General features: G+C 36.5%; 4 protein-coding genes across 4 annotated transcripts in view; 2 read left to right on the top strand and 2 right to left on the bottom strand.

The window, feature by feature from the left end:
• Window positions 1-6,647, top strand: part of LOC123875217 (autophagy-related protein 2 homolog A) — a 28,070-nt gene extending 21,423 nt beyond the window's left edge. The window contains exons 29-38 of the mRNA XM_045920930.1: window positions 100-267; window positions 797-956; window positions 1,207-1,374; window positions 2,141-2,321; window positions 2,746-2,892; window positions 3,190-3,317; window positions 3,994-4,148; window positions 4,387-4,545; window positions 4,774-4,975; window positions 5,552-6,647. Coding sequence (XP_045776886.1) covers window positions 100-267; window positions 797-956; window positions 1,207-1,374; window positions 2,141-2,321; window positions 2,746-2,892; window positions 3,190-3,317; window positions 3,994-4,148; window positions 4,387-4,545; window positions 4,774-4,975; window positions 5,552-5,565 — 1,482 coding nt within the window. The 3' untranslated portion in view covers window positions 5,566-6,647. The remainder of the gene's footprint in view (window positions 1-99; window positions 268-796; window positions 957-1,206; window positions 1,375-2,140; window positions 2,322-2,745; window positions 2,893-3,189; window positions 3,318-3,993; window positions 4,149-4,386; window positions 4,546-4,773; window positions 4,976-5,551) is intronic.
• Window positions 6,648-8,192: 1,545 nt separating this feature from the next.
• LOC123875222 (28S ribosomal protein S5, mitochondrial) lies at window positions 8,193-12,813 on the bottom strand. Its single transcript, XM_045920938.1, has 7 exons — window positions 12,404-12,813; window positions 12,110-12,329; window positions 11,258-11,391; window positions 11,029-11,123; window positions 10,258-10,393; window positions 9,543-9,742; window positions 8,193-8,628 (listed from the first exon to the last, which is right to left on the bottom strand). The coding sequence occupies exons 1-7, from the start codon at window positions 12,549-12,551 to the stop codon at window positions 8,266-8,268; spliced, it is 1,296 nt and encodes a 431-aa protein (XP_045776894.1). The 5' UTR covers window positions 12,552-12,813; the 3' UTR covers window positions 8,193-8,265.
• A 131-nt stretch (window positions 12,814-12,944) lies between these two features.
• Window positions 12,945-15,990, top strand: LOC123875224 (zinc finger protein-like 1 homolog). Its single transcript, XM_045920940.1, has 6 exons — window positions 12,945-13,193; window positions 13,265-13,376; window positions 14,129-14,322; window positions 14,706-14,940; window positions 15,288-15,408; window positions 15,672-15,990. The coding sequence occupies exons 1-6, from the start codon at window positions 13,092-13,094 to the stop codon at window positions 15,853-15,855; spliced, it is 948 nt and encodes a 315-aa protein (XP_045776896.1). The 5' UTR covers window positions 12,945-13,091; the 3' UTR covers window positions 15,856-15,990.
• LOC123875221 (tubulin--tyrosine ligase-like protein 12) lies at window positions 15,983-18,031 on the bottom strand. The gene has a single exon (XM_045920937.1). It carries the CDS (start codon window positions 17,932-17,934, stop codon window positions 16,096-16,098), a length of 1,839 nt encoding a protein of 612 aa, XP_045776893.1. The 5' UTR covers window positions 17,935-18,031; the 3' UTR covers window positions 15,983-16,095.
• Between the last annotated feature and the right edge of the window lie 1,303 nt (window positions 18,032-19,334).

Here is a 19,334-nt window from a genome sequence, read left to right as displayed (position 1 = left end):
ACATTTATTAATACGGGTGTTAAACTCTTGCTATCCTTTTCCGCAACCAATGTTATAAAAGGAATGGCAACATTTTTGACACTTTCAATTTTTACGTAGGTAAAATTCCAACACGAAGTGTACCCGCCAGGAGGCACGCAGGCGTCTCGGCAGACGCTCGCCATCACCAAAGTTGAAGTCCTAGACAAACTAGTCTGCAGCGATATCAATAAGTTGCTCAGCCAATATAAACTCAAGGATGAACCGGAAAGGAAGAATGCTCATATGGTAAGAATCCTAATTCCTAATACTATAGGCATAGAGTAAGGACATGATATTACATACAGATAATTAAGATAATTTAAGATAAGATACAGATAATTAAGATAAGATTTTTTGAACTGGTCTATGTAGTTAGCGCCCTATGATGAAGGGTTGCCCCTTTTACCACAAGATCAAAGGAGGTCGGATTACTCTGTTTCTCTTTTCACGGACCATCCGCTACGTTTGGGACAGAGAGAGCTGTAAAGGCGAAAGTGTGTGTGTGTGTGTGTGTGTGTGTGTGTGTGTGTATGTATGTATGTGCGCGCGTGCGTGTCTGCGTGTGTGTGTGTTTGCTTGTTACTCTTTCACGCAACGGATTTGGCTGAAATTAGCAATGGAGATAGATCATACCCTGGATTAACACATAAGCTACTTTTTATCCCGGAAAATCAAAGAGTTCCTACAGGATTAAAAATCCTATAACCACACGCAAAACCAGTCGCAAGCATCAGTTAATATTTAAATAAAACGACATCAAGATTAACTTTTTTAGCTAATCGTGAAAGCAGTCCACTTGCGAGCTGATGCGGCGTTGCCAGCTCAGGAATGCTGTTTGAAGGTCTCCCTGCTCCCATTGAGGTTCAATTTGGACCAGGATACTCTTGCATTCCTCGTTGGATTCTTTTCCAAACTCGGAACTGATGAGGCTAGTGGTAAGTTGGCATAAAGTAGTTACTTTATCATTCTAGATACTCCAAAATGTTATGTATACAGAGATTCGTAAAAGTGATATTTTGGATTAAAAAGTGGAATGCAGTTGAACTATCCTTTTCTTAGTCCAAGATAGATTTAAATCACAGAAAACCACCCAATGTTTCTTTTTCTCCAAGCACATTTTTATGAAAGAAGAGGCCAAGACCCGGAATTAATTTTAAATCTTTCGAATTTGACATTTCAAAACAGAAGAAGATGCGAAGAGCGTAAGCGGGCTATCAACAGAATCGAGTGGGTCTCGCCAAACAACGCCCACGCATAGACCGCCCGTCATGAGCATTGGCAGCCATTTGCGTGATCCGCCGCCCACGCCCACGTCACTCGGGGATGGGGACTGTCTGTCACTCAATGATACAGGTAAATAGAATACATCAATTACATCATCATACATAGACATACTCATAATTCTCAAATCAATGTGTCTATAACACTAGCAAGGTCGATATTTCGTACATTCACACACTCACGTGATTATAAATCAACTATCTTATGCTCGCGACTTTGTTCGCGTGAACTACAAAAAATTTAAAAACTCTCTTCCCCCCCCCCCCCCTCTTAAGAGTTGAATTTTCAAAAAATCCTTTCTTAGCTGATGTCTTCGTTATAATAGCTATCTGCATGCCAAATGTCAGCCCGATCCATCCATTAGTTTGAGTTGTGCGTTGATATTATCAATCAGTCAGCTCTTCCTTTATATGCCACCGTGAAATTGTACCTAAATACTGTAGATTATAATCTAACAGAATCAATCTCGTGAGATTGTAAAGTGTTGAAAGATTGTGAATCTCTCTATTGTGAGATCTATACGTCGAATCGTTCGGCACGGACAACGTAATCGATTATCATGTTATAACAATATAATCGATTGAACGGATGAGCCGTGAAAAACTAGCAGACGGACAGACACACACTTTCGCATTTATACTAATATGAGTATGGATATGTCTGGTTTATCTGTCTGGATTTAACCCTGGCTTGATTCTGAGCAAAGTAAGCTCTATCGATTTCAGCCTTAGTCCTGTCAGTTAGTATTATTGTATGTTTTGGATAAACCTGAATAATTTTCTAGATTATTACTAACGAAATCCTAATTACCGTTTTCTTATGCATTACCTTGCACTAGTAATACGCGATGATGAACCACTAATGGAGACGTATGAAGCGGAACGTCTAGTGTCAGAAAATCTGATACAATTGGAGCAAACATTGGAGGAGGACTTCCAACGTCTTGGCATCAACCAAGAGAAGCCAACCACTAAAGTGCCAGACTCGGAACCTGTGGATGACTCTCCGATATATTTCAGGTGAGATTGCAAGGGTGCGAGCAAATTCCAATTCACATATTATCACTTCACATATTTTGATTCTCTATCACTACTCCTATTTTTTTTTTAAATCATGATGTCCTAACGAAGTTTCACTTAAAATCAAATCATTTATTGGTCTGAACTTACTTCTGAACTATTACTTAACTGAAGAACTTATATCGAACCGATGTAAGTTGTTCACTACCTTCTGGATGGGATGGTACTACTTCAAACTTTTAGTTAAAACGCATAGCATGCGTTTTAACTAAGAAGAGAATCGCCATATTTGAAAAAATAATATCAAAGTGGTGCTTACATTCGAGACTTCCTTTTGTTCTGTTTTTTTTATATAACTTTTGTTTTCTATAAAAAGATTAGTAAAATCAAATCATGGTCAAACGCAAAAAAAAAATCTTTTCAGACGTGTAGTATTTTCACCCGAAGTGCCAATCCGGTTGGACTATGTCGGCAAACGAGTAGACCTCTCTGCGGGGCCTGTTGCGGGACTACTCATGGGATTAGGACAACTTAACTGTTCTGAACTGACGCTCAAGAGGCTAGATTACAAGTGAGTACAGTAGTATAATGATAGAAAGAAAGGCGTTTATTAAATAGACTACAACCAGTGCTGTGTGAGCTGAATTGCACTTTATTGCGTCGTAACAAGGTCGCTATTTCTTTAAACCTCTATACTAATTGATCCTTCTGTATCTGGATAATGCCATCAAATATTTTGTGCCATTATAAAATTTACCATACATAGTTGTCAATCGAGGAACGTAAGAAAACCTGCATTGCATATATTAGGGAAATTCTGTTTTCTGTCTGTCTTTTAAACTATGTATTTATAAATTTTTTCTTTTAGATTAGGTTTACTGGGTCTGGAAAAGTTAGTGCAATGGGCGCTACATGAGTGGCTCTCGGACATCAAACGACACCAGCTGCCTGGATTACTTAGTGGAATTGGTCCTATGCACTCGCTCTTACAAATAAGTGAGTCCAATACTATTAGTATACGACGACCACCCTGGTGCAGTGGTAAGCCACAGAGCTTATGAGTGGAAAACCCGGGTTCGATTCCCGGCAGGGTTTGAAATTTTATAATTTCTAAATCACTCGTCTAGTCTGATCAGAGGCTTTGGCCGTGGCTAGTTACCTACCCTCTCAGAAACTCATTTTGAATTCTATTGGATTCGGCTAGTTAGTAGCTTTCATTAGAAACTCATTTTGAATTCTATTGGATTCGGCTAGTTAGTAGCTTTCATTAGAAACTCATTTTGAATTCTATTGGATTCGGCTAGGTAGTAGCTTTCATTAGAAACTCATTTTGAATTCTATTGGATTCGGCTAGTTAGTAGCTTTCATTAGAAACTCATTTTGAATTCTATTGGATTCGGCTAGGTAGTAGCTTTCATTAGAAACTCATTTTGAATTCTATTGGATTTGGCTAGTTAGTAGATTTCATTAGAAACTCATTTTGAATTCTATTGGATTTAGTCTTATTTTCATTCCTTGAATGTGACTTTGAAATAATCCATTAATTCACACACATACTAACAACCCCCTCCCCCCCACCTAATTTAGTCAAACTGGAGGTAGGCGTTAACAACTGCAACACAGTTTGTAACAGTTTGCAATGTAATTTCCATTCCTTGAATGTGTGTCGCAGTCACCGGCATTCGGGACCTGGTGTGGCTGCCGGTGGAGCAGTGGCGGCGCGACGGGCGGCTGGTGCACGGACTGCGGCGCGGCGCCGCGTCCTTCACCGCGCGCACGGCGGTCGCCGCGCTGGATATCACGGCGCGTCTACTGCATCTCATACAGGTATACACACTTTAGTGACACACCAATACCATCGTATCGTACAATGATAACTATGGAATTCTATAAAAAATTGAAAAAAGGGACCGAGCTTTACGGTTTTATCGATAGAGCAAAACTTTAAAATGATATGATGATTGTCTAGATTGACTTGAGTTTGACTTGATTAGATTTTTTGTCAATTTTAATTAAACTTCGGCTCGGTGTAAAATAGTTCCACTTTTATTTCACTACCCCGCAGGCTACAGCAGAAACAGCGTTTGACATGTTGACCCCGAGTCCATCGCTGCCCCTCTCCGAGGCGCACGAGAGAAGATCTCGTCGACGTCGCCGCGACCCCTCGCGACAGCCCGCCGACATACGAGAGGGGGTCGCCAGTGCCTACAACACTGTGAAAGAGGTGAGACATGATTCGACCTCATACCCGATATGAGGTTTAAAACGGTTAGAGACGTGTGCGTGACAAACGAGGGAGAGAATGCAAGAGTGCGTGCTCAACAGGGTTTGATGCAAGGCGCTATTGCTAACGAACATGAGGCATGCGATCAGGCATACATTTAGGTAGTGACCGCATGCGTCTAACGCAAGTTAAAAGCGCGCCAGTACAGTGAGACCTATTGTGTCGCAGGGTTTCGCGGAGCAGGCAGCGACGATGGCGGTGGCGGCGCGGCGAGGACACGGCGCGGGCGTGCTGCGCCACCTGCCCGGCGCGGCAGTGACGCCGCTGGCGCTGGCCGCCGCGGGCGCCGCGGACGTGCTGGGCGGCGTGCGCGCGCACCTCGCACCGCATCTGCACAGGGACCACGCCGACAAGTGGCGCCGCCCCACAGGTGAGATCTGTTGACTGAGGTAGGCCGGGTAGGACGACGCGGCCGTGACGCCGCTGGCGCTGTTCCTAGACTTTATTTTACGTTCACCTGCTTATCTCAAAAGGAACCCTTATAGGATCGTTTCGTTATCTGTCTGTTTGTTAATTCTGGGAAATGAAAACCTATTGGGCACTTCCCGTTGACCTAATAACGCAGGTAGCAATGTCTTATAACTTCCGAATAACGCAAGTAGCAATGTGTTATAGCACAAGTAAAGGAAAAAATGCGAAAACCGTGAATTTGTGGTTACATCACAAAGATAATAATTAAAGAGTTTTGTTCCTGACCAAATAATTCTTAACTAAATCACATCAAGATAGCACTGTTCGTCATTAACTTGCAAATTTATATTATACTGATTTGAGATTTCTTACGATGTTGTGGAAAGTTTCGTGTGCGAGTCCGGCTCACACTTGACCGGTTTTTATTCCTTGGTGTGTTATTTTTAATTTCACCATAGCTTAGGATGATGACGATTATAATAATTCTAAGCTTGGACAGAATTCATAAATTTTTAATATTTTTAATTCATTTCAGATTCTACTGATTGATCTCCAGAAAAACAACATACAAGAATAAGTTGAGAAAATATAAAATTAAAAAAATAGCGAGTATATTTCGTTAAAATGAAGTCACTGGCTGTATTTTAAGATAATAAAGTCCCTACTTATATTTTAGCAGAGAGCAAGTTTTTTTAAGATGATATATTTTTATACAAATCCGATAAATATGTGTGTAATACTTAATTTTAATTTTTGAACCTATCATATCACTGTTAAATAAACAAGTAGCGTTGCTTCAATTTCGCTTGTAAAGGCTTGTTTGTAGATACTAAAGTATGTGACAAACACAACGCGTGACGAAAAGTTTGAATACCTTCATACATTTTCTTGTAGGTATAGTGTGCACAAAAGTTGTCCAATCGGAAGTTGCAACATGGTTGCGCACGTCATGGACTAAGGATTACACATGCCCAGCTGAAAGTAATTTTCGTACATGTGCACTCATATTATGCCTCGTGTTCTGATTGGACTATTTTTTAACCCGCACTATTTGTATTAATTATGTATTAGAACTAGGTTACCTTCGCCATTGGATGCAGTATGGTGTGGATTTTACTAGTAATAATGAAAGAGTAGGGATAGAAATAAATTAACGGCGTAGTCGTCTCGCGTTTTGTTTGTCTCAGCCTTTGTAAAGATGGTGCTTGATGTTCCAATGACTCGGATTAGCATTTTGAAGCATTTAGTTGCTTATCATTAGGATTATTAAGGGTATATACTGACGATCTGTTGCAGTACCCAAATAGGTGTAAATAATTTTATAATTTTATTTCATAAAGGAAAGAATGTCGGGTGCCATGAAAAACAATAGTAAATAACAATTGTTTTAAATATTATTTTTAAATTACATTTGATGTAACTAAATTCTCTATTTTTGGCAAAGGAAAGTGTTTTAGTGGAATTCCTATGTATATTATTAGTTTAATTTATATCAAGCTAGCGAGAATAGTAAGTATTTTACGAGTGATATTTTATAGCCTAGTGAAGTAAAACTGTAATATTAGAAAAATTACTATAAATAAAAATTGTATCTCTTTTTGTAACAAAATAATAAATAAATACTATCTCAATGTGTTTTTTTTTTCGTGAAAATTGTCAGGCCGAACTCAGTCACGTGACCCCGATACATTCGCGACAGGTCGACATGGCAATTGGGGGTATGAACTAAGCTGTGAGAATCCCGCACCAGGCGGCCACGGGCGCTGTGCGGGACGTCCATGGCCCAATTATTGTCATGTCGACCTGTGCGAACTATCACACTAATATTATAAAGGTGTGTATGTTTGTTACTCCTTCACGCAAAAACTACTAGACGGATTTGGCTGAAATTTGGAATGGCGAGAGATAATATCCTGGATTAGCACATAGGCTACTTTTTATCCCGGAAAATCAAAGAGTGCCCACGGGATTTCGAAAAACCTAAATCCACGCAGGTGAAGTCGCGGGCATCGGCTAGTACTTCTATACGGCAGGAGGTGTTACGCATCGAACTTAGAAAAAGCTTTCGGCTTCATAGAGCGTAGTCTCTGTCACTTCGTAGAGCGTCGTCTCTGTCACTCATACCTATGTGACATTTTGTAGGTCTCAACGACAGAGACAACGCTCTACGGTACCGTTATCTCTTTCTAAAGTTCGATGTGCGATACCTGACGGGTACTACGGCGCCGCGAGCCATCTTCTCCGCTTCTATTTTATAGAGAGACCGATAAGAAGTTTAGGGGCATGAGACGGGTCTGCCCGCGAAATTCAAATTTAATTTGGTTTTTCGCAATTTACTTAATTGCGACTATGGCAGTATCATCCTCACAGGTTTCTATAGAAATCTTTACTTGAAAGGGGCCAGTTTAAGAAGTTTTTTTTTTTTTCTTTAAATCTGGCTTTACTCTGATTAGCCAATGTCAAGTTTGTGATATTTTCAAGTTATTGAATTTATACAAGTATGGACTCCGTCTGCGCCGGCGCCCGCCGACATACGCGCGGCGCCCCTTTGGAGCGCTTCCCAGTCAGTTCCACCACCAAAAACACCAACTAACACATAAACCAGCCACTCTTAACAAAAAAAAACACTCCAAACAAGCACAGCACGCGCGCCAGCAAACGCCATCACAGACGAAAGAAGTTAGCTCTAGCTTAAATTAGAATTTCGCGGGCAGACCCGTCGCATCCACCTGAAACTTAGACCAGCTGTGCGGTGTTGAATTGCACTTTTTGCGTCAGTAACAAGAGTCGCTATTTAGTATTTATTTACATGTAGGTATGCATAATTGCTACCTGTTGTGGACTATTATAATTCTGATTTCTTGAAATATCTTCTCTAAAAAATTGTCAGGTTTCAAAGTAATGCTGTCCTTTTTGACAAAATGTTTTAAAAATTATAGTAGTAATTATCCTGCCAAGTGTCAATCATAATTCCTACCTAATTCCTACTTTTGTGTCTACCATTTTAACACAATCCTGTAGTCTAACCTAATGGATGAATTCATCCAAAAAATTAACCTACAATACAACGGGAAAACAGTTGTTTAGACAACTAAAATTCTGCTTTATTTATTTTTATTAAGCACAGATACATGCAGACATAAGGCATTTTTAACCCAGGATAAAAAGAATAGCTGTGTTATTTTAATTATTTATTTAAATAATATAATACAATTATTTAATCTAAACTATTGCCTATAAATTAGATATCTATGTTTCCTTATCCTTCTCCTCCTTTGGTTCAGGATACTTGTCGTTTAAAAAGCTTTTAACTTCACCATACTCAGTTTTCAAGTTCAATCGAATTTTCTCATGATTTCTGTACTTTTCGTATTTCTTGAGGAAAATTTCATAGTGTGGCATCGTCTCATAGAAACGGGGGAACTTCTTTCTTTTGAGAATGACTCTATCGTTCATGACGTATTGAATGAAATCTAATGTCTCGTCTTTAGGGATTTCCTCTTTGGTTCTGACGTAACTAGGACTGGCGACTACGGTGGGGTATTCTTCGTTTTCTGTTTTATATTCGACCAAGTGAAGTTTCTTATCTTCAGCCAGTTGTTGATGTGTCCTCTGAAATCAAGTTTTGAAGTGAACAGTAAGCAAATACAATTTACATGGGAACTTTCAGACTCAACAGAGTCTGACTCTTCTACAGAGAGAATTTAGTATAGGGCTGATTAGTTGGCCACTGAAAATGGTTAACACCCACCAACTTTTTGTCCTTGTCATTTGTATGGGATTACGTAACAGAGAGAACCCTATCCTAACCTTTCTCCGTGGATAGAGTATAGATGATACTGAATTTTGTCCGTGTGGAATAAAGTTATTTAAAAATTCCGTGGGAACTCTTTAATTTCAGGGGTAAAAAGTAGCCTGTCTTCATAATGCAAGCTATCTGCAAACAGCTGTAGCAAATTTCGTCAAAATCTGTTAAAAATCTGAGAACTCTTTAATTTTCTGGGATAAAAAGTAGTCCTTCTCCAGCATGCAAGCAATTTCTGTACCAAACGCCAAAATCGGTTAAATGGACAGGCTGTGAAAAGGTGACAGACAGTAATTCTCATCTATACATATAATAAAATTGTAGAAAAGTGGTGTCTGTACAATGGAAATATATAAAAAAAAGTAGCAGGGTTGTTATTATATCGATGCCGAACCCGAAATTGTAATTAATTTTTTTTTTGTCTGTTTGTCTGTGTGTTTGTGCACGCTAATATCAGAAACGGCTTATTCGATTTAGATACGGTTTTCACTAATATATTGTAGTAAGCTTCACTTAACATTTAGTGTTTATTTCATGTCAATCGGTTCATAAATAAAAAAGTTATGTCAATTTAAAGAATCACGGCGAACATTTTGAACGTACAGAGTACGTACTATACGCCTCGCGCCTGAGCGTCCGTGGCTATATAAAGCGCGCTGAAAGTCACTATTCCACGCGAACGAAGTCGCGGGCACAGCTAGTTTATAATATTAGTGCGTACCTGTTGTAACAATCCAATGAAGAAAGCTTTAACAATATGCTGCAAGTTGTTTGAACCCTCAAGTTTGGCTCTGAGGTCTTTGATGCCTATCGCTTGACAGATTTCCTTGATCGCCCTGTGACAGCTCAATCCATATCCCTTATTCTTTTTCTGAACATAGATTTTAGTTTTTCCAAATGCAGTGAAGAAATCGTGGAATACTGAAAATGAAGTGTCACAGATTATGAAATTGTAAAGATGCTAAAAATGGGCATTACAATACAACTAGTGACCGAATTACCGTTATTTTTTTCGTAGCGTTAAAAGGTAACGATAAAAATAACGATTCCCATAATATATTCTTTAGTGATATTTAGATTTATTAATATCGGTATTATTAATATAGGTAAAAATAACAATAAATATACATCTATCTCTATCTAACAATACAGTGTGCAAAGTACCCTCTTCGCTCGACACGTATTTAAAATTGAGTAATGATAAAAATTTAAAGTTAGATCATATTGGTATATCGCTACATTAAAACATTGAAATGTTTTTTTTTTTTTTAATTTAGTATCGGTAACCATTTATTTTCCTGACAGCAACATGAGTCAGTATTCCTGCCTTCTTAATATAGAGATTTGAATATAATAATATTGTTATGTAACCAAAAAGGCATCATAAATTACTGACTGACTGATGTAAAACAATGCTATTGAACTAAATACTTCACTTGTATGTCCATCATATATTTCAAAATGCATGAGTTTCTTTCCAGCCCTGTTCTTAGCTTTTCTTAAAGCGGCTGGTACTTCTTTCGACTTTCCAATACCAAATCCCGCCAAACCTTGACCATTGCCTGTGACAACCTTAAACAAGAACAGATTTATTTTTCTTACTGTTGAATCTTACATGTTACAATAATACATACAGCTGGAAAATTAAATAGAACAATTATCTTATTAAATTACCTAGTGCTTCTATAAATAATGTATATTATTTATGGAAGCACTATACCCTAATGATTAATGGACGGGTGTTTTTTTTTGTTATGTCAAAAGCAGACTTGTAAAACGTTCAATATTAGATAATTAATAAAAAAAAAAGCTGAGCTGGCCTAATCTAATTTCTATACAAATTATTAATGTGGAATGGTGCCAATAATACTGGCTGCATTTTCGTGCTACAGAATATTCACTGAAATATAACTGATATTTATAATCTATGCAAAAAAGTTTTACATACTAACATTACAATTAATATACTATCATACATGTGTAATAATTATATTGTGCTGTAGGTTACGTAGTAATTATTTTGTACCACAAATTCCTACACTATAATTATATTATTCTTTGCAGTATATATTGCAACTTCTGGATACATTGTTGTTATGGTAAAGGTCTCTTAATTGTTGTTATATTATATCCAAAATCCACTGTAATATTTGTTAGTTTGCTTTAGAAACCTAAAAAATAGTATTATTAATTATATTAAAGTTTACCATAGCTTGAAAATTTCTGGTGCGCCCAAGACTTCCTTTCATGATGAGCAAAGATCTGAGTTGAAGGACTTTTGTGTCAAAACCAGTGAACTCCTCTTTATGAAAAGAAAATTACTCACATTAAATTATTATCATTAATTTAAATACGAAAGTGTGTCTGTTTGTCTACTCTAATCTTATGTATTTTTAACACAGTCCAAAGATATTTGCAAAAACATTGAAAAATTACCATCTCCAACTGGATCTGGTGGTCCGATACTGCGACCAGGCATGCGTGAGCCTGACCAACCTCTTTCTATGGGGCTAAGTTTTAATCTTCGGAATTTCGTCATTGAATCTCTGAGCTTAATCAGCTTTTCCATCCTGCATTACAAAGAATATTTTTTTGTAAATAATAAATTTAACAATTTTTTTTTGCAAAACCTCTTCGTTTTTATTAAAAAACAATTTAAAACTTCTTAACCTTCTTGCTTCAGTGCCCCAACTTCTAGGGGTATTAAATATGCAGTTTTAACTTTGACTTTGGATATGCTATACATTGTCAGTCTGTTGCTATTAATGTATATGTTTAAAAAACGCACCAAATTAAGAACCCCTCTCTTTTGGAAGTCTATTAAAAATCATTGAAATTACTAATTACAAAAAACCCCAGAGGTAGAACTATTTGATATTATGGAGAGTGTGCACAGGAACTTTTCGATTTTGTCCCCCTTCACCATTTTACCACCGAACCGCAAGACGTCGGGCGAGTTTCCATCCTTATGTCGTCGACATTCCATCTACATGCACGAAACGTTTTGCGTCTTCATTCCTCATACGCATGGCTAAGGTTTGGAATACTCTTCCGCGATCAGTGTTTCCTACCAATTACAATCCGGGTATCTTTAAAACAAGAGTGAATAGGCACCTTCTAGGTAAACGCGTCCCATCTTAGACCACATCATCACTTTCCATCAGGTGTGATTGTGGTCAAGCGCTTACCTATAGTGAATAAAAAAAAATATAAAGATATATTTATAATACAGTTATTTGAAATAAATCAATTTTATTATATTCTTGAGTTCTTATAGTATTGATCTACCTTTCGGGGTCATCGGGAAGGCGTTGCTGCTTAAGCAATTCTCTCCCCCTTATGACTGGTGCAGATAAGCCAGGCCACAGCATGTTAATCTTCCCCACACCAATCATCTGTCCACGATTCAAATCTCGAATCCGAATCCGTCCTGCACCTTTACCACGACCCTTCTTAGCTCCTGCATTACTTACTGAAGTAACCGACTTCCATAATTTTTCTGCAGGCACTATAACAAAACAAAATAGATATAACTAATTTGATACTACAAAAAAACAAAGAAATATACGGAAAAACACTTACATTTATTGAAAAAAGTAATTGAAACTACTGAAGTAGTACTAAAGTTTTTGAGGTTATACACAGTATTTTGATATTGCGGTCTTGTATTTACAGCCAAACTTAGGGGCTTAATTATAACACTTCTAAGTGCTAGTAATTTGGAAGCCATTTTATTAGTAAAAATTGATTATTTAGCAGAGAAGTCAGTTAAAAATATAAACAAATGGACTTCCATTGGAAACCACTGTCCATTTTTGGTGATTTTTGACCACTTCTTGACTTTTGTTTTGGCCGCTTTGACAGCCAAAGAGTATGTAATCACAACGTTATTTTCTTGTGTTGATAAAAAACATAAAATATGAAGGCAAAGCCTGTTCAATCGTTTCTTTTAAACAAAATATTTTTTTCTTTAATCTTCAAAGATACATCTGAATATCTTTTTATACGCATATTTCTTTCTTTTTCCTTATCTCCAGTTATAACTGAATGAATGATAAGAAAGAGTTGTGAAAAATTAGATACGTTTCCGAAAGGATTGCAAAATGTCACTGAAATCAAAATGAAATGACATTTTACGTGGCTGACAGATTGACAACAAGGGCCGAATACCAAATACCTTATACCATATAAAATATTGAATCTTATTTTAAATAATTAATTACTACTTAAATTTATATTAATTCATGTAATTTCAAAGTCCAGATTTATAATGGGTCTCTGCAAATGTCCAAAACGAAGGGTGACGAATCAATTTTGTTTCGAACACCGTGTAAATGTTTGTGAATATTGTATGGTCACAAACCATCCAAAGGTAATTATCACTGGATTTAACTGTGTTAATGACTGTTACTACCTATTATACGTGTTCTTTATTGATTCTAGTGCATCATACAGTCATACCTTCAATGGTTGCAAGACAGTGATTATAATCCCATTTGTGAAATATGTACAAAAACTCTATCAGAAGGCGAATGTATTCGACTCACTTGTTACCGTAAGTATTCTCAATTTTAATGTTAGTTTAGTACCTAATTAAGAGTGATATATGTAAACTTTTGTATATTCTCTATTTTACTACCAGTACATGAATTATAGTCTATTCAAATTATGCTTTTTTCCAAGTAAAATGGTTAATGTTAGCTTAAATTAAGACAGAGTTTTAATTAAGAAGAGCAAGCATGTTTGATTGTTCATTTTACTAAAACATGATGTGATATCTATTAGATTTCAACCTAAACCTAAACATTTTAAATATCTTTCATAGTGACATTTGCTCAATACTAACTTGCACACAATAAATTGTTTCCCTGTTCTATGGTAACTTTCACTTAGGATGCCATAGTGTCTGGCTTATTCGAGTAATATAGAATGAAATAATTGCTGATATTTTTGATATAAACTCTAGTGTGCCTAATATGTGCCAGGTCAAAGGATTTCAGTTTGGCTTGTTGTATTACAATTGAACCTTCTCTTAAAGCCTACTTTTCACTTTGATTCCAAATTACAAATTGTTGATTTATGGGTTTGTCCTTCATTCACTTAATCTTAGGCCTGATGCCTATAACACGAGTGTACAACTTATTTTAGGCATCAGTGGTTTAACCTAATTCTTGGTTGTAATTTTATGGTGAAACAATAAAAGATTTATTTATTTATTATTATTATTTATTTAATCTACATGGATGATGTTGCAGGCATCAGCTAGATTGCCATAACTTTAAGTGATAAATGACCATTTACTTGCAGATGTATTTCATTGGGAGTGTGCAGAACAAAAATATCGAGCCTTGCCCCGCACTACTGCGCCTGCAGGCTACCAGTGTCCTTCCTGCGCCACTCCAGTGTTTCCGCCACAAAACCTTGTGTCCCCTGTGGCTGATGTGCTCAGGGAAAAGCTGGCCGGCGTCAACTGGGCCAGAGCGGGTCTTGGCCTGCCTTTGGTTAGTATTTAGTTTAAGGTGGATGCGACGGATCTGTCTGCGAAATTCAAATTTCATTTGGTTTTTCACAAATTGTAAACAAATATGACAATGTAGGTCGTAGAATGACCTGTCTCATGCCCCTTAATTTGAATGTCACACTTTATGGCTAAATATTAGAAGGTTTAATAGCAAACAGTTCAGGCTATCTTTAAGGGGACAAATATCTTAGATTTACTAAACTGGTAAAAGGGGGAATAATGGTGCTAAATTAATTATAACTTATCGACAAATCATTATTATAGATAGATTATAAATTCAGCCATAAATGATACAATTATTTCTATTTATTCTTACTACTTATTGAGTTATACAAATTTTATTTCTACATAATTTAATCATAGCTTTCAGAGGACCAAGACTTAAAAGGTGCAGCAGGCAGGCGCAGCCAATCGCCGAACCAATCACAGTTCTTTGCAAACTCAATTGATCAGCAGAGAGGCACTCCAGTCGGAGCCAGTGACGATGAGTCTACCAACCGGTCTGCAAGTAGCACTCCACATTCCATTGTACAAATTCCAGACGAGCCTGTCAATATTTATGATGGTACTTCTGTCAAAAGGAGTGATGCTTTGCAAGGTACATTTACTTACATTTATAAAATTTTCTTATAACACTTCTTTTTCAAGTCAATTGAAAATTGCATCTTTTGTGGTTGATGTGGTATAATTGCTATAGGTCAGTACAAATATCAATTGTGTTGGTTAATCTATATTGACCCAAGTGAAACTAGATGGGTTAACCAACTTTGGACTATTCCAAGCTTGAAAGAGAACACTAAGCAATTATTATTATTACTAACATCTGATAATATATCATTGATGTTAAAACATACTCTTAAATACTCTAAGAAGTATGTCATCAAGGAGATTTAACTTAAACTTGAATAAAAATACTGATAAGTTAATTACTATTCTTTCATTCAGGTGGTCAAGCACCAAGAAAAGGATTCAAATCGTTGGATCAAAAACCATTAATAAACTATGACCATGATGAGAATAAATATAAACAGAAATCAACCTTTGCATGGATCAGCAGATGGTGGAAGTGAGTAAAACACATACTTAACAGTTTTATAATATACAAAAACTTTAGAAAATAAATGTAAATTTTAAGCCAAGCTATTTCTTACTTAATTTGGCAATCAAGCTACACAATATTTTGTACATAATCCCAAAACAAAATTGACATGTCTAAAAATAATGATATCCTTTTCCCTGCACGAAAAGATGGCATAATTTCCAGATATTTCAATTTATTTTAGAACTTGTGTATAACCTAATAAGCACCAATATTGATTTACTTTTCAGAAATACCCTGCCTTCATCCCGCGTGAGAAGAGCTGGTGGCATTTATAGACGATACTGGATTATGCTCTTTGTGCTTATTGCCATTCTTGTAGTATTATTCCTATTGAGTCATAGAGACGTTGATGATGATAACCCATTTGGTTCCATACAAGATGATGATAGAAGGATATTACAGAAAAATTGATTGACCATTAATTACATTATTTATATAATATTTATGCTAATAATATATAACTTCATCAAATCAAGCAATTTTTAGTGATATAATTATAATTCATGTCTACTGTTTAGTTATAAATAAAATAATTAAGTAACATTTCTTTGTGTATAATTTTATAAAAACACCAGAAAACTTTAATAAATTGACTAAGCAGGGCACTTTGTAACACTGTAATTGATGATAAACAATTTTTTTTTACTATATTTACAAAATCTTAGTACATGTGCTTACATCTTTATTTAAAAATAGTACTGAAAATATGTCATTATAGAAATCAGGATAATATTCACATGCTCTACGGCAATCTGGCATCCAGTTTACTTCTAATAACTTAGGTTGCATAAATTCATCCTTATTACACTTCTGCCAACTTAGCATAATATCTGCAGCATACACCGCTCTTGATTGTGGGCTCTTTGCAATACCACATGGGGCCTCTTTTGAAGTAGCCCCAATAAATAATTCTGAGATCATATTGAAAATAGATTTTTCTACTTCAGCCCAGTCATAGTTCTCATACTGATTAGACCAAGCCTCTTTAAAGTCTTTACATAGTAATCTAAATAGAGGCGCTCCTTGAGTGTAATTCATCACAGTGAAATGTTTTTCATAATCTTCAAAGTTTTCCATAGCAAAAGCTTTATTGGAAAATCTTAAGAAAAAGTTCTTATAAATATAAACTTCTGTAGGATTCACTGATTTTAATAGGATCACATAACGAATGTCAAACTTTACTTTTCCTACTTCAGGCCTATCAAAAAGCACAGGGTTTTCTATATATTTTTGAGCTATTTTAGGTCCAGATAGCGGGAGACGGCACAGAAAATCTAAAGTATCGGTGATATAAGTGTCGAGACCTCTAGCAAGATTGTATGGTTTACAGATCCAATGATTGTCCAAACCTTGTGTTTTCCTTTGCATGTAATATGCTACCAATTTGGGCAGTTCTGTTTTCATATTTAATGTAGTTGGTAACCAAACTGGTAAGGTCTCAAGTTCATTAATTTCAATATTGGTTTTTGGAACTCGCCTTGCTACAATTGCTAATAGATCCTTGATTGTGATAACATATTCAAATGGGAATTGATTTACAAACTTTTGTGGAGAGTTAACACTTAATTCCTTGTAAGTTTTGAAATGATTTACAAACCATAGAATATCTGCATCATTTTCATTGTCAACTATTTCAAATTCAGGGGCAGTCAAATACTGGTTAATGTATTCATACTCTGAGTACACTTTGAGTGTGTTTGGTAGATTTCTGTCTGCCAACAGTTCTAATTCTGGAAGAGTTTCCACAATGTGACCTGATAAAAAATAATTTACATCAGGCTCCTCTTGACTGAAGCTTTCATCAAAGTGCTCATAATATCTCCATGGAATAAGCATTGCTTCTCTTTGCAGAGGGTCTGAATATTGGCCTTCAACAAAATTCCTTGTGACAATATCCCCTTCATCAACATTCTCTATTGGAAAAAGTAGAGTATAAGTAAGTTGCTCTGGGACGTGTATGAAAGGTACCATGCGAAAATTTGGACTATCCGAGTGAGTGATGCCCGAACCTAGTTCGTCCATTACATACCACACTGGCACTCTGTCTTCCACTGACAGCTCCTCACTTTCAAGAGCGTATGTGTTGGCGTATTTCCAAACACGCCGTGACACCTCGTCTATCTGTTCTTCCGTTGTTTCTAAAGTAATCTGCATAAGATTACACATTCTTTCTAACAGCGCCGGCACGTTCCTTAGGTTATTTCGAATGCTGTTCGCCTTGAAAGTCCACGCGTGATCGATGAGATAAATATTGCTGGAGTCTGTTCTATCAATGTCTCTAATAGAAATCACGCTCCATAGAGGATCGAACGGCTCTTTCTCGACATCTTCGTAGTCAATTTTTACCAATTGAAACGATATACCCGAGTCGAATATTTGATCTTTAAGTTTCTTACATAAAGTTTGCCAGAAATGCTCTGGGACTCCAGAAAGCACTAGTTGTGGTTTGTGAGCTGCTATAAATACGCTGTAGCTAGATATTCCATCCATTTTAATTTATTACACAAGAGGAATAAGAAAATAACTTCGGAGTTTCAAAAAAATTTCAATTTTCCTTGCTCTATGCAATTTTCAAAGCAAAGACAAGTCAAAGACAATTTAGAAAAAAACATAGTAGAGCCACCACCACCATACTCCATAGCCAATATTATCACTCTCAGAGACAGAATAAAAATAAGTGGCAGTACAAACTTAAAGCATTTATTCAAAATGGATAACATTATACAGTTTTTGATTATTGTAAGATAATTATGTAACTCAGAAAAAGCCTGAAAAGAAGTCTTCAACCAGGTGTGTCCTTCCCGTCCTCAGATGGTGCTGAAACGTGGACACTGACCAACGGCCTTGTCTACATTTTCAAAGTTGCTCAGCGAGCTATGGAGAGGGCTATGTTAGGAGTTTCCCTGAGGGATAAGATCCGCAATGAGGAGATCCGCAGGAGAACCAAGGTCACTAACATAGCCCAAACTATTAGCAAAGCAAGCTGAAGTGGCAGTGGTCACTGGGCAGGCCATGCCTGTCGTAGAGGTGATGGCTGTTGAAGCCGTAAAGTCCTTGAGTGGAAACCGCGTATAAGCAAGCGTAGTGTGCACCTGAATCTATGTTGTTTAGTTAAATGTAACCGATTGTACCTAGCTTTAGCCACGAATAAAATATAGCATAGCATAGCTAAATGTAACCGCGCGTTTGGCTTTTAGCCGTTACAGAATGTTGTTTATTAAATATTATAGATACGATTATTATCATCGGCTATCTATGCAAAAATTGAAACTCAATTAAAAAAAAGATACAGTGATCACAGAACAAGTATTAAGTATAATCATTAATCTGAAGTTGCAACATTGCGGTCTGCGCAACTAGGTAAGCCAAGGTTACAAGCTCCGCTAGGCGCTGTGTTTAGCAGTCAGCAGTCATACGCTTTATGTTCAAATTACAATACTGGTTTTGCGATCACTAGCTAACAACTGACTCGCTAGTCGCTTATACTTACTTATCCTTACCAATATGAGTTGGACGATAACAATAGGGCAACATAGTATGGTGGTGTAAATTAAAACAAAATCCATTATGTATGTATTTATTGATTTATTTGTAAGCATGTTTGTATATTATTTTATGCTTTAACCATTCGTTTCAGGGAACATCAAAGTATCTTACAAACTAATTTAATTTATTTTATAATTAATTATAGATCACATATATTATTAAATAAGAATATTCTATACAAAAGCAATTTTTCACCTTCCAGTCCCATGATAATAACTTATATCAGTCACAGATTTTAAACTGTTTTTTTTTTTTTCGAAAATCCTACCTTCCTCTGTTAGGAGCATACAATTATAATATGGTTAGTATAACACAATTTTAGAACAGCCTTTATCAGTAGAGTA

Source organism: Maniola jurtina, chromosome 19, assembly GCF_905333055.1.
Source record: "Maniola jurtina chromosome 19, ilManJurt1.1, whole genome shotgun sequence".
Taxonomy (NCBI): domain Eukaryota; kingdom Metazoa; phylum Arthropoda; class Insecta; order Lepidoptera; family Nymphalidae; genus Maniola; species Maniola jurtina.
This window is presented reverse-complemented; position numbering and strand designations above follow the sequence as displayed.